The 22,266-nt window shown below is 40.2% G+C and overlaps 2 protein-coding genes across 2 annotated transcripts; one reads left to right on the top strand and one right to left on the bottom strand.

The window, feature by feature from the left end:
• Positions 1-470: 470 nt before the first annotated feature.
• LOC117542255 (ADP-ribosylation factor 1-like) lies at positions 471-5,091 on the top strand. Its single transcript, XM_034209828.1, has 6 exons — positions 471-598; positions 1,152-1,232; positions 1,320-1,429; positions 2,576-2,647; positions 2,958-3,080; positions 4,062-5,091. Exons 1-6 carry the CDS (start codon positions 532-534, stop codon positions 4,146-4,148), a joined length of 540 nt encoding a protein of 179 aa, XP_034065719.1. The 5' UTR covers positions 471-531; the 3' UTR covers positions 4,149-5,091.
• Positions 5,092-5,430: 339 nt separating this feature from the next.
• On the bottom strand, positions 5,431-21,881 carry appl1 (adaptor protein, phosphotyrosine interaction, PH domain and leucine zipper containing 1). Its single transcript, XM_034209829.1, has 22 exons — positions 21,702-21,881; positions 20,272-20,370; positions 20,069-20,128; positions 19,743-19,814; positions 19,561-19,648; positions 18,700-18,741; positions 17,819-17,877; positions 17,054-17,200; positions 16,417-16,499; positions 16,096-16,257; positions 15,622-15,810; positions 15,500-15,542; positions 15,362-15,418; positions 12,134-12,225; positions 11,420-11,599; positions 11,282-11,334; positions 10,654-10,828; positions 9,284-9,320; positions 9,041-9,181; positions 8,907-8,957; positions 8,704-8,793; positions 5,431-8,086 (listed from the first exon to the last, which is right to left on the bottom strand). Exons 1-22 carry the CDS (start codon positions 21,753-21,755, stop codon positions 7,934-7,936), a joined length of 2,127 nt encoding a protein of 708 aa, XP_034065720.1. The 5' UTR covers positions 21,756-21,881; the 3' UTR covers positions 5,431-7,933.
• Positions 21,882-22,266: the final 385 nt, after the last annotated feature.

Raw genomic sequence — 22,266 nt, 5'->3', positions numbered from 1 at the left:
TCCAATCCCATGGCTACGTGTGTGATTGATTCAAAAATAAACTATTGTGTGTGTGTGTGTGTGTGTTTTATGGTAACAAGATATCATGTCAGCCAGTGCAACGGTTTGGCTCATTGATCAGTTTTGAGAATATTGGAGCCCACAAAGAAATTCAACAAGTGTGCTTTTATTTTGAAAGTTTGTTAGGAAGTAGTGTGTTGCGGTGTGTTGTGATTTAGCTGCCACCGTGTACCGTGTTGACATCAGAACAAAGGGCAACAAATAGCAAAGATATTTTAAAGACTGTTTTTTGAAAGCGAACTGCAATAAAAAAAATACTCCATCTCACGTAGGTGCAACAAGTGTGCCTTTATTTTGAAAGGGTGTTTGAGCGGAAGTAGTGTTTTCCGATGTGTTGTGATTTGCCACCGTGTACCATGCTGACAGCAGTGGGGATGACACTGTGGACAACACACACACACCGCTGCTCTATAAAACCACTCACACACTCACAGTGGCAGCACAAGAAGTTTGAAACTTTCTACCTGAACGATGGGAGTCATCATCTCACACATCTTCTCCAGATTCACCTCCAAAACACCTGTCAGGATCTTAATGGGTGAGAATGTCATTTTCTATTTTGTTTATTATTGTTAATATAATTGTTGTTATTATTATCATCGTTGTTGTTGCTATGCTGTTCTATTCAATTAAATTTAATGTTGATATGTTGCTCTCATAATAATAATAATTAAAATAAATAAAAGTAAAGTTAAATGAATTGCTCTTTTCTATGTTTATTCTTATCATTTAAGATTTTATTTTCATTCCTTATTTTTCTTTATTTAAAAAACTTGTAGTTTTCAGCTATTGTTTAGTATTTTTAATTGTGTCTGAGGTGATGTATACTTTTATTTTTTGTCAAAGTAGACACAAAGTCTAGAAGAAGTACATACTAAGTAGTATTAATAGCAGTTGCTAGTGGATGAAGTAATGCCTTTAATTAAGTAAAAGTATTAATAAAGTACAGAAACATTTACTATTTTGTATGTGTGGAGGATGTTGAAGTTTGCTTTTACTTTATAGTAAGTAAAGGTTCTGAATACAGTTTTTATAACAATGTTTTGCCTTTTTGTTGTTGTGCGTGTGTGCGTGCGTGTGCATGTGTGCAGTGGGTCTAGATGCAGCAGGTAAAACCACTCTGCTGTACAGACTGAAGCTGGCCGAAGTCGTCACCACCATCCCGACTATAGGTCAGTGTTTACATGAATTTACGCTTACATATATTGCATATAACATAAAAACGATATCATAAATTAATTGTGTGTGTGTGTGTGCAGGTTTTAACGTGGAGACAGTGGAGTATAAGAACATCAGTTTCACAGTGTGGGATGTTGGTGGTCAGACGATCATCAGACCTCTGTGGAGACATTACTTCACCAACACACAGGTAATACCTACTACTAATACTATTGACTTTTTTAGATCTGTATTTATATATAAGTAAGTTAAAGGTCCCATGACATGGCCATTTCTACTGATCATAATTCCATTGTTGAGGTCTACTAGAATAGATTTACATTGTTCAATGTTCCAAAATCACATTGGTTTCTCATACAGCAACTCTGTATAGTATGTGTTTGATAGCAACCAGAAAATGACACCCCAGTAATGACGAACAGATGAGAATGCTGCGTGGGGTCTGGGTGCCGTGTTAGCGGGACGTTGCGGAGCTCGCTGCTCTGCCCTTTGAGGCTCGAGCTCGAGGAGCGGACAGTGTGAGCTGGATTACTGGTGTCATTTCCTGGTTGCTGCGTGGGGTCTGCGAGACAGCGAGACATCGCAGAACTCAGCCTGAGCACACACACATACACAGCCAGGCTGTTCGCCACACAGTTTGCCACACACTCACAGCCTGAGAAAAGATAAGGCTGAGTGAGTGAGTGAGTGTGTGTGTGTGTGTGTGTGTGTGTGTGTGTGTGTGTGTGTGTGTGTGTGTGTGTGTGTGTGTGTGTGTGTGTGTGTGTGTGTGTGTGTGTGTGTGTGTGTGTGTGTGTGTGTGTGTGTGTGTGTGTGTGTGTGTGTGTGTGTGTGTGTGTGTGTGTGTGTGTGTGTGTGTGTGTGTGTGTGTGTGTGTGTGTGTGTGTGTGTGTGTGTGTGTGTGTGTGTGTGTGTGTGTGTGTGTGTGTGTGTGTGTGTGTGTGTGTGTGTGTGTGTGTGTGTGTGTGTGTGGAGCTCCACGGATTGGTCCATTTGGGTCCATTTCATTTGGTCATCGTTACGTCACTGTAACCAGGAAGAAAAAAGTGGAAAAAGAGAAATGTCCAACGAGGCGTTCTGGGGCAGCACAGACAGGTCTTTTCTGTGTTAGAGTTTTACTCGCTACAGGGTGCACTTTGAGGGTTTGTGACTCTGCAGACCGTTTACATGCAGAAACACCTTCATAACACACAAGGGGACGGGTAATAACCAGAAAAGCATGACATGGGACCTTTAAAGAAACAAAAAACAAGATAACCCAGCAAACAAAGGTGGCTTCATGTTACTGTATTGTGTATTTCAATGAATATATATTTGTTATTCTGTCTGTCTTCAGGGTCTGATATTTGTGGTGGATAGCAACGACCCAGAGAGGATTAAAGAAGCTGCTGACGAGCTGCACAGGATGGTACCCTGCTCACTTTATTTATTTTTTAACACACAAGTTCAGTTTATGCCTGTATGATGTTAAATCTTTATTTTTTTAAATACAATTATTGTATTTATTCTTAATTTAATTTGATCTTTAATTACAGATTTTGTATTTATTGATTTTTAAACTTTAAAGTTATTTCTTAATTTTTCACCTTTTATTCTAAAATGGAACTGTAACACAATTCAATTTCCCCCAGCGGATCAATAAAGTATTTCTGTTCTGCCTGTTATTAAACATAAGAGGAAGATGTTTCTGATTGGTTGTTTTATGTTTTGTGTTGCAGTTGGAGGAGGATGAGTTGAGGGGCGTAGCTGTACTGGTGTTCGCTAACAAACAGGATTTACCCCGAGCCATGTCTGGCAGTGACATCACCGAGGCTCTCCGCCTATCAGGAGTCTCTCAGCCGGTGAGTGTTACTTTACCTGTTGGAACATCAGATCTGATGCAGTGCGTCCCATTTAAAGATGCAAAAAGTAAATCATGGAAATGAATGATTGTACTTATAGCTATATAAACAATTGTTTAACTTTTTCTCTTCCACATTTGGTGAATTAAACGTAAAGTTAAAAAAGGGTTTCAACCTGAAAATAATTTCAAATATAAGTGAAATGTATGACTGTATGTCTGAAGTAAAACAAAAAGTGTACTCAATACATTACACCGGGAGGATTTTCTTTCACAATCCGGGTCAATGATTGGCATCAACATTTATTTTAATGCTAAAAATGTTGTGCACTAAACAAGGAAAATGAATATGCACCACCAAACATTAGAACAGGCTTCACTCTGGTGGAAAGTAGTACAAAGTAAACATGTTCAAAGTAAAGACTCCGGATGTAAAGCCTGAGATATAAATATGTTATACTGTAATGGCCATTGGGATTAATAAGTGTGGTTTTGATTTGTCCTTAATAGTCTAAATGAATATATTTGGGTAATGCAGTTTAATATCGACTTATTACTTTGAGCTGATTGAAATTGAAAAGAAAATACAAAAATATCACCGGTGAGTTACAAGTGTCATAACATTTTTTGTTGTGTTTTGCCGGCAGCGCAGGACACAGCGATGGCGTTTAAGTGATTGTGTTCATGAAAATCTGATTTATATTAACCTGCAGCTTATTTCTGTGTGTGTGTGTGTGTGTGTGTGTGTGTGTTGTGGTGTGTGTGTGTGTGTGTGTGTGTGTGTGTGTGTGTGTGTGTGTGTGTGTGTGTGTGTGTGTGTGTGTGTGTGTGTGTGTGTGTGTGTGTGTGTGTGTGTGTGTGTGTGTGTGTGTGTGTGTGTGTGTGTGTGTGTGTGTGTGTGTGTGTGTGTGTGTGTGTGTGTGTGTGTGTGTGTGTGTGTGTGTGTGTGTGTGTGTGTGTGTGTGTGTGTGTGTGTGTGTAGTGGTCTGTGCAGGCATCCTGTGCTGTCAGTGGGTCTGGTCTGGTGGAGGGTCTGGACTGGCTCTCAGACCAGATCCTGAAAAAGTAGACGCAGATGTGAACTCTCAAACAGGAAGTCTGGAATGAACCTGGACGAGGCAGAAAGTCCTGGAGAAAAATAAAGAATCCCTCACATAGCTTTTCAAAATCACTTATCTGAAACTTTTAAAGAGGCTCTATCATGCTATTTGGGCTTTTCCATTCCCTGTAGTGTGTTTTAAAGGTTTTTGTGCATGTAAATGGTCTGCAAAGGCTAACATCCCAAAGTTCCTGGGATTTTACTTCTGTAACATAGTGACATCACTACATAACACTCACGCTTCTATTGGCTAGCGTTCAAACACATTGTACGTGAAAGGCTAATAGGTGGGACATTTCTAAGTGGTTGACCAATCACAACAGAGCCGGCCAGCTAACCAATCAGAGCAGACTGGGCTCTGGTTTCAGACAGAGGGTGAAAAGAGGTGCTGCAGCACAGGCAGTGTGAGAGAAATAAAGAGCTGTTTGAACATTAAAGCATGGAGACATGTCCCAGTGGAGACACAACATAACATTTGAACCTGAAGATGACAGAATACGATCCCTTTAAAAGCAGTGCACATTTTCTATTTCAATATCTCAATCTGCTTTTACACTACAATGGAGTAAAAAGGTTATTATCTGTGCATGTTCAATCAACTCAGATTTATGATGTAAACGTTGTTTTTTCTATCACAAAAGTGAACGCATAGTTTGTGGCAATGAAAATACATTTCGGACGTAAAAATCAATAAAGCAAAAAGTGCAATTCAATAGTACATGATACATAATAGTGCAAGTAAAAGACAGCAATTCCAAAGATATATACATACAAATTGAATAAGATTGAACAATGTTAAATGAAATGCTCTTAAGTAGGATACATACTGTGTATACTGTAGTATTATATACAAATGTGGATATATGAAATTAAGATGTGTGTATTATAAAATATTGTCCTGCATACTTTATCATTTTCCAAGGAAGGCGTTGACGTGTTATATTGTTGCTACTTGGATCATCAGCTCAGGAAGCCCTTTTCTATTTTCCACGTTATGTTAGTAAATCTTATTGATAATGTATACTTTTAAATGGTGACGTTAATATTTATTCTATAATAAAGTTGGTCTTATGACAGATTGTGTGTTTGTTTGATTTTAAATACAGACTGTATAGTAATCCTTTGAAAGGAATAGTTTTAATTTGAAATATTACATAACTAAATTCTCCCAATCCCATGAGATACATTAAGTAATAAATAAAACCCAAAGGTTCGTTTGATGTGAAAAACCTCATCAGATGACACAGGCGGGTGGAGTTAGTGCTTTTATTTATCACTGAAAAGCCTTTTTATTTATTTTATTGTTCATTACACGGAACAATTTCCACTAAGACATATTTACAGTTTAACATCATCGTGTTTTCCCGCGTCAGCAAAGTGCAGCTCCACTTCAGCTTCTTCACCAGGTAATAGCAACAAAACACTGCCCAAAGGAAAAATAACTCAAATCAAATAATCATCAGTAACCGTTTACTTAGGCTCCCCACAGGAGGCGGTGACCACTAACTTTAATAATAATTTATTCTTCCTAAATGCTGATACATACTTACAACATATTGCTGTGAATCATTCTGGATAAAAAGGCAGATTCATGAAAAAACCCTGTGAAAAACAGAAAAGGCCCCAAATGACAAACATTTAGTAAAAGCACAGATAAATATTGTGACGTCAGGAGAAACTGACTCAGCTCAGGAATTAGCAGGAAGTTTGTGTTTAAATGTTAGATTTCCTTCAAAGTTTCTGAATGGGTAAAACGTACCAGCTTATCAGAAGACAAAAAAAAGGGACGAGACCTTTTAATAAAAAACTTGTGCTTTCAGTTCCCAGATCCATCTTTAGGAGAAAGAAAGAAGAGCGAGGCATCTGCGGCTCTCCTGTGATATGGTCATTAGAGCACTACTGTCATGCAACTAGTCATTTCGTTAGAGGCAGATAGGTTACTTCTGGAGGCAAAATCTTCATATAAAGTGTTGAATATCAGATTTCCTTTGCAGTCTCCTGTGCCTCCAGTCCAACATGCTAATGCACATCCCATAAAAACATGACTAATGATATAGTTCGTTTTTCTAGATTAACCACAAACCAAACCTGAAACACTGAAAAGGAGGAATTGTGAAACATAACACAGTTCATGGACACTGAAGCCTGTTAAAAGGTGCTTTTTTAAAAATTATTTTCTCCTAAATAAAAAAGGGGTTTTGGCCAAAAACGTTCACTATGGATAAAGTCAAAGGAGCATTTGACCTACATTACTATGATAAAAGGAAAAAGTAGTGCTGGAATTTCACTGGGTGATATTTTAAAGAGATACGTTTGTCTTGAATAATTTGCATACAATTGCAAAAATAACTGGAAGCATGGATCTGTGTTTCCATACAGAGACCTGATATGATGATTTCACGATCAATTAACTCAAACATCAGGCACAAACTGGCCTGAAAGTGTTGGTATTTATTCTATAAGTAACTTATGAACGCCAGTTTGTGTGTATGTTTTACTTTAAAGGTGGGGTAGGTCATTTTGGAGAAACCAGCTCGAGTGCGCTAGAATTTGAAAATACACAACCGGAAGAAATCGGCCACTTCCTTACAGAGCCCCTCCTCCAACACACACGAACGCGCACATGACCAATGAGGGCACGAGATAAGTTTGTGCACAGATGGAAGGCTGACAGGCAGGTAGGCCATCCAGTTATTTTAGCCGGGCCGGCTCAGATGATTGGTCGTGCTTTTTACAGAGCTACGGCTTCCAGAGATGACATTTTTTTATGGATTTATTGTCAAAGCACTTCAGATATTCATTGCTATCGGGATGTTAAGAGCATTCCATGGAATATAACAACAAGTGTATCTCGAGCCGGTTTCTCAAACTTACCTACCCCACCTTTAAATATAATAATAATAATCGATTTAATTTGTTAGCGCTTTTACAGGTGCACAAAGACGCTTTACATATATAGTGAAGAGAAAATAAAATAAAAATAAAATATAGACTGAACTTTAACAATTGTTAATAATCCTTTCAACGGAATCATTTTAATTATCATTTACCCAGGGACTTCCAACCGGGATGAAAAATAAAAAAAAGGTTATATATCGACAAAACAACATTGATGTGTTAATATGAAATCTTTGAGACGCAACTTTAACTAAGATTCTTGTTTTGTATTTGTGTATTTTCCACCAAATTCAGGCCAATTTTGCAATAAAACCAACACATCGATGCTGAATGGATGATGATGTAGACCTCTGAATGTGTTTCTCTTTAAGAAAGGAGAAAAATAAGCTTGGAAGGATGCTTCAAAACAAACAGGAAGGACAAAATAAGACTTCCTCTCACACTATTTCACCACTGAGGTGTTCGATGTCCTCAGAGAAACCTTGGATATCTGGCTTTTCTCTCTCACAGATCCCAAACCACTTTGTCTTAGCTGTTAGCCCTTTCTTTAAAATAAAATAAAAATCAGAACCTGGCAGGTTAAATCCATATTTGCATTTTTTTCTGGAAAGTGAAGCCAGTATAAAAAGCTGCGTTATTTTACACACAGAAGAATAAAACACATAAGTCTGTGACGAGACGTTTCCCCTCCACATCTTGTAATGTGCGTTTAGTTTAGTCCAGCAGAGAGGGAGCGCTTGCTTTGCACTCCCAGGCAGCCTGGGAGGGCGGGTGGTGTTCCCCTCCTCTGATTCCTGAGCTGTTGCTTCGATATTACCACCTGGGAGTCAACTTAAAACACGCTCCGTTAGCTCTCGTTAGGCTTCAGACTCCCCCTTCTTCTTCCCCTCCTCTCCGGCGTCGCTGTCCTCTGATTGGCTGTTGCTGAGCACGAGGAACTGCTCGTCAGCGGCGGGTGGGTTGCCGGGGCGACTCGAGGCGGCGATCAAACGGCTCTGCTCCTCCAGATCCTGCAGGACAACAAACACAGCTCTCAGGTTAGAGATCATGACGATAGCGTTGTGAAAATACAATGCAATTACCGAGCTTACATTATTCATATGTTCTCCATCTTCCATAGAAACAATTATTAGATCTGTCTATGAAACAATCTGCAGACTAAATGATGGTTAGTTCATTTGTGAAATAACCTGGAGAGGCCACATGTAAATAAAAACATAAATATAGTATACTTTATAATATTGTGTTGAAATGTTAGATTTCTTTTGAACGGATATCAGAGCAGAGGAAAGCATTTCAGAAGACTAAAGATTTTTTCATTCAGTTTCCAAAATGGAGAAAAGTCAACAAAACGGTAAAAGTGTGATTTGTGTTTATAAAATCATATCCACAAATTAAATATCTAACACTTTTGTGAAATTACATTAAAAAGTTCAAGCTTACATTATAGTAGATTCCCATAGGATTTCCCATACCAAACAATTATCTGATTTATTTAGAAAAGAACCAACAGAATAATAACAAAAAAAGTTAATTTCATGTAAAACGTAGAGGGTATATCTATTTCTGCGCAGAAAAGGTGACCTATCCTATCCAGAATAACCTTTCAGTTGAGGCTACAGGTCACCTTCTCGATCTGCTTCTGCTTGCTGAGCTCCTCCTGCTGTTTCTCTTTGGCCTTGTCGGTCTCCTTCCTCTTCTCCACGGCCTTACGGTCCTGAACAACAAACACAGCGAATATTATTCCCCTCCACAACACCACCTGAAGACAGCAGCATCACAGTGTAGTGAGAGAGATTATCTTCAGTGTATTGAAGTTTTTAGTCTCACCATCTCAGAGTGGAAGGCTATCTGTTTTGCCAAGCCAACGCTGTCGCAGATCTGAAAGAAATGAAGAAGAAGAAAACGTGTCAGACAGACACAGTGGTGGACAATAACAGATGGATAGACAGACAGCGGACGACCTTCTCTCCGTCGTTGTTGGACTCGAAGATGTAGCAGACGGCTCGGCTGTCCCCCGGCCCGCCTGCAGGCTGCAGGACCAGACCAAACAGCCTCTTGTTGTCCTGATGGGAGGAACACTGGAGCACCGTGCAGAGAGGGAACTGCAGCAGGACAGAGGAGGAGGACAAACGAGTACAAATCATTGGAAATAACAATGTTGTAACCTAAAACTATCTGAACTATCTGAACAGAGAGCCTCTCACCCTGAGTCGAGTGACTTGCGTCTGAGGATCAATGAGTCTGAAACAACAAACAAACACATGTTACTGCACAGAAAAAGTGTTTCTATGTAAGAAATGAGACACATTAGCCATTAATGTCCTCTCTTCAGTAAGTAATGCTTCCATTATCATTGGCACTTCTAAATGTTAGTATTCAGGAAAATAAAACATGTTGATGGAAACATTAGCACAAGCATAAAAGGTTCAGAGAGAAAAGTCCACTCAGTGCAGACGCAGTTTATATGTTTTTGTTTTAAACATTAAATAAACAGATCTATTCATTTAGTAATCTTTTACTTTTTTATTTTGAGTTCCACCACAATAATTCCAATAATTTTCGTAAAATATATATTTGTTAGATGATGAACATACAAATATGGTGGCCATATTTATTTGTATGAACAACACAGAATGTAGTTCTTGTGTGAATGGGTGTTGCGACATGATTATTCATTCCCAATATTTTTTTATTTAAAAGGTCCCATGTCATGCTTTTCTGGTTATTACCCGTCCCCTTGTGTGTTATGAAGCTTTTTCTGCATGTAAACGGTCTGCAGAGTCACAAACCCTCAAAGTACACCCTGTAGCGAGTAAAACTCTAACACAGAGAAGACCTGTCTGTGCTGCCCCAGAACGCTTCGTTGGACATTTCTCTTTTTCTTCCTGGTATCAAGTGACGTAACAACGACCAAATGGACCAATCTGTGGAGCTCCTCACACACACACTCACTCAGCCTTATCTTTTCTCAGCCGCGTGGATCTCCACTCACAGTTCGCCACACACTCACGTCTGTGTGCTCAGGCTGAGTTTCGCCGTGTCTCGCTGTCTCGCAGACCCCACGCAGCAACCAGGAAACGACACCAGTAATCCAGCTCACACTGTCCGCTCCTCCCAGCAGCGAGCCCCGCAATGTCCCGCCAACACGGCACCCAGATCCCACGCAGCATTCTCATCTGTTTGTCATTACTGGTGTCATTTTCTGGTTGCTACCAAACGCCATTGTAACACATAACCACACATCAGAGCACAGTGGGCTCATAGGGGGGGGGGAGGAGCACCAACAAGCCGTTTAGGACAGAGAGTGATTCCACATACTTTACAGAGATGCTGTATGAGAAACCAATGTGAGTTTGGAACATTGAACAATGTAAATCTATTCTAGTAGACCTCAACAATGGAATTATGATCAGTAGAAATGGCCATGACATGGGAGCTTTAACACCATTTTCGGAGTAAAGGGAAAAAGTAATTCCCTTTTTTGTGTAGGCACATTGTAGCTATAATGAACCCTGCAGCCTATAGAGGGGGCTCCTTAGACTGAAAACACTCAGACACTAGAGCTCAGTCCTACTTGAGGCAGTCGCAGGTGACCAGCAGGTGGGACTCGGTCATCCTGAAGATGTTGTGGATGGCTCTCGCTGCCAGGATCTGCCTCATGGTCTCTGAGATGATGTCCACTGACTCGGGGGTCTTCACCTCCATGGAGCCCAGGAAGCGAACGATGAAGAGCTGGTGGAGGATCGAGTCTGGACAGCAGACAATAACACTTCCATCACACACCAATCAATTTCACTGAGAAAACTCAAGGACGTGAGCTGCTTTTATCCAAAGTTAACCAGACAAACATGTACTTAAATAACCAAGTTGTCCTTATCTGAAGCATTTGTTTTATAAAACTAAAACATTGTGTTACAACAAATACGTTTCACTTTAGACCAAGATTATTATCGAGAATGGCCAATGGTCTCTTTGAGGCCTACAAGGGAATAAAACCCTCTTCAACCACAAATCTTAGTTAAATTAGATGTTCTTTGCATCTGGTCCACAAGGGGCAGTAGTGAGCCAATACAAGTTTGTCTGACAAGTATAGCAGAGAAGACAACACTTTCTAACTTGCTTAAAAATGTACCAATAGATACAAAATAGAGGAAACATTTTTTTATTTTATTTGAATAGTATGAAGTATAGACCGATGTTACCTTCACTGTCCTCTGAAGTGCTGTCCCCTGACTCTCCAAACGGGTTACTCCTCCTGTGGACAAACACACAAAATCAAACACAACCCTTTTTTTTATCGATCTGGTGCTGAGCAGAATTTATAAGTCGATGTCCCATACCTGCCGGACTGTGCTGCCGTCTTGCTCTGTCCCGAGTTCTCCTCGGTGACGGGGGATATGATGTCAAACTGGATTGGTGTTTCCGGGGCGACCAGGGCGTCCAATGAGAGCACAGAGAGGGCCGGCGACAGCTCGGAGCCGACAGAGCTGATGCTGCTAGCTCGGCCCGCACGCCCTTTACTGGAATAATGACCAAGAGAGATTAATGAAGTTATCGGTGGAGGTCCAGAGGTCCTACCACACTACTTTAGGATTTTGGAAGGTTAAATGTTATCACCAGAAATAAAAAGCTAACCTTAGGTGATAAACAAACTACAGCAAGGTTGCATGACTTCATATCACCACCGCTTAGCTAAAGGTGGGTCATGCTTGGTGTAATGATGATGAGCAGTCTCATTTAGACAGTTCTTAGCAACCGCCGTTTTTGGGGCAAATGTATTTTATGTCATAGAAACATTTGTATTGGTAAAAGTGTATTAACAACAGACATTATTTCAGGCGTTTAACCAAAACCAGATTAAAAAAACCATTGGCTTTGAGACCTGATAAAGGAAAATGCTAACAAAAAACTAACTCCAAGTTTTAGCACTAATTTGTGCAGCTCTGTATATCTGGAAGCGAACAGGTTCTGAGGTTGTTGATCAAGCATTGTAGTTTTTGTAGGGATATGTGTTGACACTGGGGGCCTTTCTACATCATGTAAGACACACACACCTGCTGGGTCTCATGCTCTCGTGCCTCTGCTGGAAGGACGGCGACGGCGTCACAGCTTCAAGAGCTGATTGGTTCACTCTAGCAGCAAGCTCCTGCCAATGGGAAGAAAGAACAGTCAGCATCAAGCATCAGGAACATGCAGTGGGGCAAAAAAGTATTTAGTCAGCCACCAATTGTGCAAGTTCTCCCACTTAAAAAGATGAGAGGCCTGTAATTTTCATCCTAGGTATACCTCAACTATGAGAGACAGAATGGGGGGAAAGAATCCAGAAAATCACATTGTCTGATTTTTAAAGAATTTATTTGCAAATTATGGTGGAACATAAGTATTTGGTCAATAACAAAAGTTCATCTCAATACTTTGTTATATACCCTTTGTTGACAATGACAGAGGTCAAACGTTTTCTGTAAGTCTTCACAAGGTTTTCACACACTGTTGCTGGTATTTTGGCCCATTCCTCCATGCAGATCTCCTCTAGAGCAGTGATGTTTTGGGGCTGTCGCTGGGCAACACGGACTTTCAACTCCCTCCAAAGATTTTCTATGGGGTTGAGATCTGGAGACTGGCTAGGCCACTCCAGGACTTTAAATGCTTCTTACGAAGCCACTCCTTTGTTGCCCGGGCGGTGTGTTTGGGATCATTGTCATGCTGAAAGACCCAGCCACGTTTCATCTTCAATGCCCTTGCTGATGGAAGGAGGTTGTCACTCAAAATCTCACGATACATGGCCCCATTCATTCTTTCCTTTACACGGATCAGTCGTCCTGGTCCCTTTGCAGAAAAACAGCCCCAAAGCATGATGTTTCCACCCCCATGTTTCACAGTAGGTATGGTGTTCTTTGGATGCAACTCAGCATTATTTCTCCTCCAAACACGTCTAGTTGAGTTTTTACCAAAAAGTTCTATTTTGGTTTCATCTGACCATATGACATTCTCCCAATCCTCTTCTGGATCATCTAAATGCTCTCTAGCAAACTTCAGACGGGCCTGGACATGTACTGGCTTAAGCAGGGGGACACGTCTGGCACTGCAGGATTTGAGTCCCTGGCGGCGTAGTGTGTTACTGATGGTAGCCTTTGTTACTTTGGTCCCAGCTCTCTGCAGGTCATTGACTAGGTCCCCCCGTGTGGTTCTGGGATTTTTGCTCACCGTTCTTGTGATCATTTTGACCCCACGGGGTGAGATCTTGCGTGGAGCCCCAGATCGAGGGCGATTATCAGTGGTCTTGTAGGTCTTCCATTTTCTAATAATTGCTCCCACAGTTGATTTCTTCACACCAAGCTGCTTACCTATTGCAGATTCAGTCTTCCCAGCCTGGTGCAGGTCTACAATTTTGTTTCTGGTGTCCTTTGACAGCTCTTTGGTCTTGGCCATAGTGGAGTTTGGAGTGTGACTGTTTGAGGTTGTGGACAGGTGTCTTTTATACTGATAACGAGTTCAAACACGTGCCATTAATACAGTTAACGAGTGGAGGACAGAGGAGGCTCTTAAAGAAGAAGTTACAGGTCTGTGAGAGCCAGAAATCTTGTTTGTTTGTAGGTGATCAAATACTTATTTTACAGAGGAATTTACCAATTCATTCATTAAAAATCCTACAATGTGATTTCCTGGATTCTTTCCCCCCATTCTGTCTCTCATAGTTGAAGTGTACCTAGGATGAAAATTACAGGCCTCTCTCATCTTTTTAAGTGAGAGAACTTGCACAATTGGTGGCTGACTAAATACTTTTTTGCCCCACTGTATATGTTATGTTATTTTCACTTTCTATGTATTTATATTTTAAGTAATTATTTTGTCACAGTCCATACAATATATAAATAAAATAAAATAAAAATGAACAAATGATCAATCCATCAAATCATCTATAAATGTGAATTTATATTTTGGTACTAGCTGCCAAAGTCTCCACCATGATCTGTGACTAGTAGGGGTGTAACGGTTCACAAACATTTCGGTTCGGTACGTACCTCGGTTTTTTGGTCACGGTTCGGTTCGGTACAGCAGAATTTTTTTTTCACAAAACAAAACATATATATATATTTTTTTTATTATTATTAAACTGTGAATAATGTATTCACTCAAATAAATACAAAATATAATAAAATAAACATTAAGGTGCAGCATTTCGATGAACTGAAATAATCTGTATTTGAACTTTACTGTACTAGTACTCACAAAACATAAACTATTAGTTTTGGGTTTTTAATTATTATTAAACTGTGAATATTCACTCAAATAAATACAAAATATAATAAAATAAACATTAAGGTGCAGCTTTTCGATGAACTGAAATAATCTGTATTTGAACTGTACTGTACTAGTTCCTAAGCAGCCAGCTTGACATTAGGACTTGCTTGTCATTGTATTTTCATGTTTTTTTAAAGAAAAATGAACTTGTCCACATTGCTTGCCGAAAGGGCAGATCTGCTGGCACTAACAATGTCTCCTGCTGTGGAGAACACCCTCTCTAGGGACAGAGGTAGCAGATACAGCCAGGTAGCGCTTTGCTAACATGGCAACATAAGGATATTTGGTGTTTGTAATAGCTTTGGCTCGGTCTGAACTCTCTGCGAGTGGTGGAGGCTTAAATGCTAGCGGGAGTTGGGTTTGCACTTCAGTCTTTTTTCTTTTGGTACCGGTGATATTCACGTTCGGGTGATGCCTTTTCAAGAGTGTGCAAGTGTGATGTATTGCCAGCCGCGTAACCAATTTTAGTTGAACAATGCCGACAAACAGCTTTGGTTCGGTCCACCTGTCTTTGTCCGTCATCCTTGTACGTAACTGCGAAACCAAAATGTTCCCAAACCGGAGACTTCAATGATGCTGGAGGATTTTCGAGCTCAACTTTATCTGCGTTCGCCATTAATTTTCGACAGTTCCTCAAATTACTGACTACATTTGAACGCATCCCTCTGACCAGCTCTCATAGTATGCCTCTCATCCAATGAAATGACTTGCTCGCTCTATGACGCGTTGAACCCAATGTGAGCAAATTACTCTGAATGCTGCGACGCAGCACCTGAGATTACTTCCAAAAAGTTGTTCACGTTCTCAATTTTTTACGTTTAACGTTATATTCGTTCGGTACACTTCGGTACACACCTGTACCGAACCGAAGGGCCCGTACCGAATAATTTCGGTACGGGTACGTGTACCGTTACACCCCTAGTGACTAGGTAAATGAGAGTAAATGAGAGCAAATGAGAGTAAATGAGGGACACACAGACCTCTGCGTTCTCACTCAGGTAGATCCTTTTGGAGATGTTGTTGATGGTGGAGATCCACTGCAGGAGGAAGCAGCAGGGAGACGAAGTGAGTACAAACAGTCAACACAGAACAGGTCACATGACAGAAAAACGTTTTACCTCATCGCAGTCCCTCCTGCTCTCCGACTGCAGCGTCACCACCCTGACAGAACGGAGAAATCAGTTTAATACAGTGGCATTTATTCATGGTGGAAAAATGGAAGAAAAGGGAGCCCTCTCACTTCTTGCCATCAAAGGAAGTGACCTGGAAGCAGAAGCGGCGGTCGTCGCAGTCCACCGCCATGACGGAGCAGTTGTCCAGGTCGGTGACGAGCCCCCCCGCCACCTCTCCGCGGCCCTGCTGCATCAGGTTACCGCCCTGCGTGAAGAAGTACTGACGCTCCCAGGACGACGACACCAGCCCCGTCTTACTGAGAGACACACACAGAAGAGCTGGTTTAAAACACACACAAAAAAAAGATGTCCAGATGTTGCTAACAATGATTGAACTTATTGACAAAAGACAGAAAATTAATTGTAAAAAATTATTTTATTATGTTTCCACAAGGATTATTTACATTTTCTGTAAATAAAAACGTATGAAATGAAAATGATTTCAAAGATCAGATTATAATTATTCACAGAGGAGCTTTGATCAGAAAATGTAATAAAAATAAAATGATATATATATATATATATATATGCATGTGTCCTACTTGCGGATGTGCAGGTAGCCCTGTTTCCTGGTCAGGTTCCTGCAGACAGGTGAGTGGGCGGGGTCAGGGTCACATGGTACGTACAGAGGGTCACATGATCGTTCCATCTCCTGGATCGTCTCATGCATCTGCCCGACCTCCGTCTCCATCTCCCGACGCACACTGCAAACACACACACATACAATTAAGTCACATGTTCACACTTATTTTTAACATCTTATCAGTACATTTCATTTAGCCGATGCTTTTATACAAAGCGACTAAGTGCATCAACCACTAAGCTTCTTATTCAGAACAGCAAGAATCCTGCAAGTTTCTTACTTCTGGACGCTGGTTCCTATTGTTCCCAGGAAGTCCTCCCACTGCTGGGTGAGATTTTCTGAACCCAGCTTAAAGAAACTGATCTGGACCGGGGGAAAAAACAGTCAAAGATAAATCGGCAGGTTTGTTAACAGCTCTTAAAACATCAATTGGACATTTAGCTGGTTCATTTTAACACTTCAGCCTCATTTTGGAACAAAGACCAAAAATGTTGCCTCAGAGCTGCCAACCTGTGTTTGGATATATATCTAAACACACAGTGTATGTGGAATGCATCATTCATCTGTTGTGTTTTGATCAAGCGATGCATCATGTGATGATCATGAGTTTTTTTTTGCGTGTGTGTTGTAGGACCAAGGAATAGGTTTGGGTCCCTCTGTTAATGCTGGTAATTGTGGGCGTGTGTGTGGTGTGAAGGTGAGTGTGTACGTCACCAGTTCTTAAGATGGAGTAATTAAAATCACCTGCTTACCGTATTTTTTTGCTACATTATTACGACATTATCAAAGAACATAAAGGATGTTTTGTTTATTTTCAATGTGTGTGTGTGTGTGTGTGTGTGTGTGTGTGTGTGTGTGTGTGTGTGTGTGTGTGTGTGTGTGTGTGTGTGTGTGTGTGTGTGTGTGTGTGTGTGTACCTGTGCCTGCATGTATCCCAGCAGCGGCTCCAGCAGCGCTGTCTTCTTCTTGTACTGCAGCGTGTTGAGCGAGCAGAAGTAGTGCATCATGGTCTGGTGCTGTTTCTTGCGGGAGGTGTAGACGTCCTCCACGGCCTCCGCCCGCAGCTGAAACACACAGGACTTTCTTCTAAAACCAGTATCAAGGTTTTTATCATGAGAGATCTTATCCTATGCTTCAGGTCAATATAGTCCTATTATGCCATTTCAATATATGGCCTTTTTGTGAGGCAGCTGCTGGTTTAGTTACTTTATAGAAAATAAAATCTACCTGCAGGAACTTAACCCTTGCAGCAAATATAGAAGGGAGTTTTTACATCCTTGCAACTGCATCCCCAGTCAACTCTTGGACAAAAGACACTTGGGCAATGGTTTCTTTAAGATCTGCAAGTTGAGTTTCACAGAAATGAAAAAAATATATATAAGAATCTTTTTTTGTTTCTATTGCAAAATGTGTCTCTGCAATTGAAAGGGTTTTTTACCAACATTTTAAATTGAGCTTTTTTTAATGAAAGGAAAAGGAAGGAATATCCTCTAGAAATTAGAAACGTATAAACTCAGGACAACTATCTATATAAACTCAAAGAGTCAGAGTTTTATTTGTATTTACTATCTTTTGAGTGAACTTCTGAGTCAATTATAAAATAAAGTCATATCTATACGAATATTGCTTATTTGAATATTCAATTAGTGACTGATGAACGTGATGTGAGGAGGGTTGCTTACCTTGTCGTTGTCTCTCTTCTTGGACAGACGGCTGAATCTGTTCATGGCTACATCATGATCTGCAGACACAAACAGGAAGGGAAGACCTTTACACATCTTTATCTTTTCACATTAACCAGTAAGTACATTTAAGATTTAGATCATTTGTCAGTTACAATCAAAAACAAGATGAATGTTCCTTTAAGCGTAGCTACATGTGGCGAATGTGTGGAGCCAGAAGAGTCATACTGACAGAGAGATCATGTGCCCATCGAGTTCTGTTAGTGTACGTGTTACTTTGTCATTGTGATGATATATATATATATATATATATATATATATAATATCTTCATTCAAATCTAAATAGATTGCCCTCCACATAGACGAATAAAATATGTTCAAGAACAATATTGTTTTAAGTAAATTGTGAAATTAAGATGCCAAATATGTCTATGTAAGATTTTGTAGGTTTTTCAGATTATATTAAACACAAAATAGGCAATTTACAAATTCTTAGCCTCCGTAGTTATCGAGAAATAATAACTACAAATAAATTGCATTAAAATGTCCTCTGGTCAGAAAGAAAGAGAAAATATTAACCAGACGTTATTTTTTTAATAATGAACAAAAAATAATAATTGGTTCCTAATCTACCTGATTGACTTACTTACTGATCTGCAAGCAGACATCGTGGGTGCATGGTTTAAATATGCGCATCACAGCTTAAAGCACTTACTGATCTTTTCTTTTCTTTTTTTAGACCGATATTCATTAAGATAATCATTTGACTGAAAATCAGTAGGAGTGTTGCAAGAGTAGCTAAGAGTTATGTGGGGTTTAGGATGGTTATTTTTAATATACTGAATATTAACTGTAGCTTGGTGTAGAAGTATAAAACTTACCATCACTGGATATTTGGAAGACTTCCTTCAGAGTGAGGATCTCTGGAGAGAGACAAAAAGAAAATCATAAGCACCACTGAAGGAAAACTGTATATCTTAGACCTCACGGTGCTTCCAATTGTTTGGGAAAAAGTCATTTTGCATAAGACTTTTCACTTTTTAAACAAGAGAATGCCAACAGCGCACAAAACCAGGCTTATACAAAAAGTGTGTTCCCAGATTAGTGAGCAAAAACTTTAAAAGGCAAACTAAATCTTTTTCCTCTTACCCGTATCGTCATTTCTCTTGATTGGTTTGTTGTGAGTTGCTGAGGGTTAGAGATGTTTGCTCTTTTGCTTATACAATGGCAATAGAAGGAACTCTATTGCCAACTCAGCTTGTCTATGTCAAAGTGCAAACAAATTGATTGGAAACTAAACAGCTACTATGTCTCTTACCAAAAATCATGACCTAAAATCTGAAAACAATTCACAGACCTTGTTGTGGGGAGTTGCAAGTAGGTACTTATTTTCTTTCTACCTAACTACACCCACCCTCCGTGTTACCGCGCAGAAGGAATTGTACATCTACTCATGGACGAGAGGCACTTGCTTACTTATTGACGGGTGAGGTTTGGAGTGTTAAAATGTTTTTGTTGCTTTTCTGCCAGTCAGTTCTATCAAATATCAAGATAAGGTCTACACTCAATACCTCCAACACTCGGAACCTAACAACAACAAAAATATCTAGATTGATAAATTGCATTACAGGTCGTAGGAAAAAGAAAAAACAATTGTCTTTGAGGCAAAAAGTCCAGTTTCTAATGTGACAAATATGCTAAGAACAGTGGTCTCTCTCTGAGGTACTGCACACGTTTCCTACCCTTCAGGTCTCTCTCTTTAAACTGAGTGATGGGAAACATCATGGCATCTGCAAGCTGGGTGGACAAGACAGCATGACAGGAACTCAACTACAGAGAGAAAGAGAAAGACAGAATGGAAATTGTCACATCCTGGTGAGTTAAATCTTCCAGTGTGGCAGCTGGTGAGTTTGTATTTTCTCACCTCATCGATGACTTTTGCAAACTGCTGCAGGGTGGAGCTCATCACCTCGTCATCGCCCCCTAGAGGAAAACGCTGCAGACGACAGCAACAACATGGAGGAATGGATTAGATTGATTTCAGTGAGGAGAAATGCGTCCCTGCTGAAGCAAACCAGCATGCAACGCACAGCAGAGGAAACTGGGGATTTCTCGTCACAGAACAAGTGATGGTTAAATGTTGGCCTGAAGTTGTCTCTAGGGAAAAGGTCGTCAAAACAATAACAAAGTCTAGTGTCATAGGACAGGTGTCTATTTTTCATGGGGTCTTTGGCTGGTGGTGTGGCCTACCTGTTTGTCGTACTCTTTCAGCAGTCTGGAGGTCAGGTGTGTGGCAGCACTGAGCTCGTTCTGTAAGAGAAAACAGGGCGGAGTCACAGCTGGAGACACACTTTCCCATCAGCTGCTCTATCAACACCTGTGAATCATGCCAGTGTGTGTGTGTGTGTGTGTGTGTGTGTGTGTGTGTGTGTGGTGTGTGTGTGTGTGTGTACCTGTGCATCATAAATCCTCTGCATGGCCTGGTAGAGCTGACTGCAGTAGTTGGACATCGCTGCAGTGTCCTCCTCAAACACTCCCAGCAGGGACCGCGTCTACACACGAAACACAAAATAAAACTGATGAAAATAAAGTTAATGCTAATCATTTGACCGAGCCATAAGAATTCACCCGTTATGGTCTCAAATGATCCTTTGTGTATCTGCCAAAATAACCAAACCCACACATCTATGTAAATCAACACCGATGACCTGCATACAGCACAGTAACATTTCCAGGGTGTGTCTCAAATGCAGTTTTAGCTTGCCAGCACACTCATCTGCCATTGTCAATTTATAATAGCAACGGTGATATTTGTAATAATTTCAAAAGGTTTCCTATGCTAGAATGTAACCAATTACATTTGTTCAAGCAATATAATTACTGTTACTGTTTACGTACTGCTAGAAATAGTAAGTACGGCAAGAGATTTTTAAACTTAAAGATAGAAAGATTGTGTTTACTTAAGCAAGAGAAGAGAACTACCTTAATAATATACATATTTATATATATATTATTCAGTTATATAGAACCCTTTAAAACAGGATTACAAAGTGTTCACAAACACACAAATCATGAAAAAAGAATAAACCAATTCCTTACACGGCGATAACAAGAAACACATCCAACAACCCAAACAAAGTTTTTAATTTAATTTTCAAATGTACCTCTATTGTATCTCTTAATCTGGTTGAGATGTGATGAACAGATGTATACATATAAGTTAATTAAAATTGAGTTAACGTAATTATCAAGAGAGATAGTGATTAAGTGTAATGTTTTAGCATATAATATATGAATCTGTATTTACTGATCAAACCTTTCAGGTGGATCAGAATCTGGACACACCCCCACTAGTGATGGCACAGCAGGTGTTTGCTCTGTATTTTCTGCAGGACACAACAGCATGATTTGGGGTGTTTAACCCAAATTAAAGCAGCTATATCTTTATGCACCTTGTGACTTTAATAACATAAAGCATCATGATGACACAGCTGCTTTATATTAGCTGAGCAGTTACTATCAACGCAATGAAGGGAAAAGCGAGCCAAGATGCTAAGGAAGTAGCCGCCTGCTATTTAGAAATCCTACGAGTAATCTTAATGTAAAGCGAAATTACGTGTTGACATCTTTACGGAAACCACCACCAGCTGATCGGTGTAGCCGCCCGGGTCTGGCCCTTTATATATACAGTCTATGGTCTGACCCGAAGCACATCTGCAGTGTATCCGCCTGACAGCTCTGTCAGCGGGGCCGTTAGCATTTAGCTTTCTGCCCAAACTTGGCATCTCTTTGCTGGTTTTGTTGGCAAACACTGAGCCTACAAAGACAGTTAGCCTAGCCGTTAGCATGCTAGCTGAAAGCCTCCAGAGAAGAGAGCCGTTACCTGCGGGCTGTCCTCCAACGTCTCCTCTATCGGAAGCTTCTCTATCCCGGGCATGGCTGCGGCTGGCGCGGTAGTAATCTGTGCTTATACGATACAAAAGACCCAAGAAATCAGTTCCGACAACTCCCACTCAAGATTTCTTGGCTGCACGAACACCCCAAAACAGCTCATCCCCGTTTCTCAAGCCCCGCCCTCTGGATGGTTTTGATTGGATACGAAAAGATTCCACGGTTTTGATTGGTATCTTGTTTAAAGGGGAAAAGGCGCCATTTTGGCTCTGACCAGGATCGCCCTTTTACTATGACCGTGTACAACTAAGAGCCACAATGGCAGCCGTTGCTTAGTTTGTCATACTTTTTTTTCTATACAATTTGGTTATTTAAGCTTTTAAAGTTACTAAAGCCTTTTTTTCCTCACACTTTTTGTTGTGGGATTGTATTACTTGCTATTATACATGTCAAGCAGAGTTATTTACTTTTTATTAACTACACATTTTCACACTTAAAGGATAATAGGGACTAAAGCACAAAAAACAACACAATTATGAGGTCATGGAATGATGAGT

This window comes from Gymnodraco acuticeps, unplaced genomic scaffold (assembly GCF_902827175.1).
Source record: "Gymnodraco acuticeps unplaced genomic scaffold, fGymAcu1.1, whole genome shotgun sequence".
Taxonomy (NCBI): domain Eukaryota; kingdom Metazoa; phylum Chordata; class Actinopteri; order Perciformes; family Bathydraconidae; genus Gymnodraco; species Gymnodraco acuticeps.
This window is presented reverse-complemented; position numbering and strand designations above follow the sequence as displayed.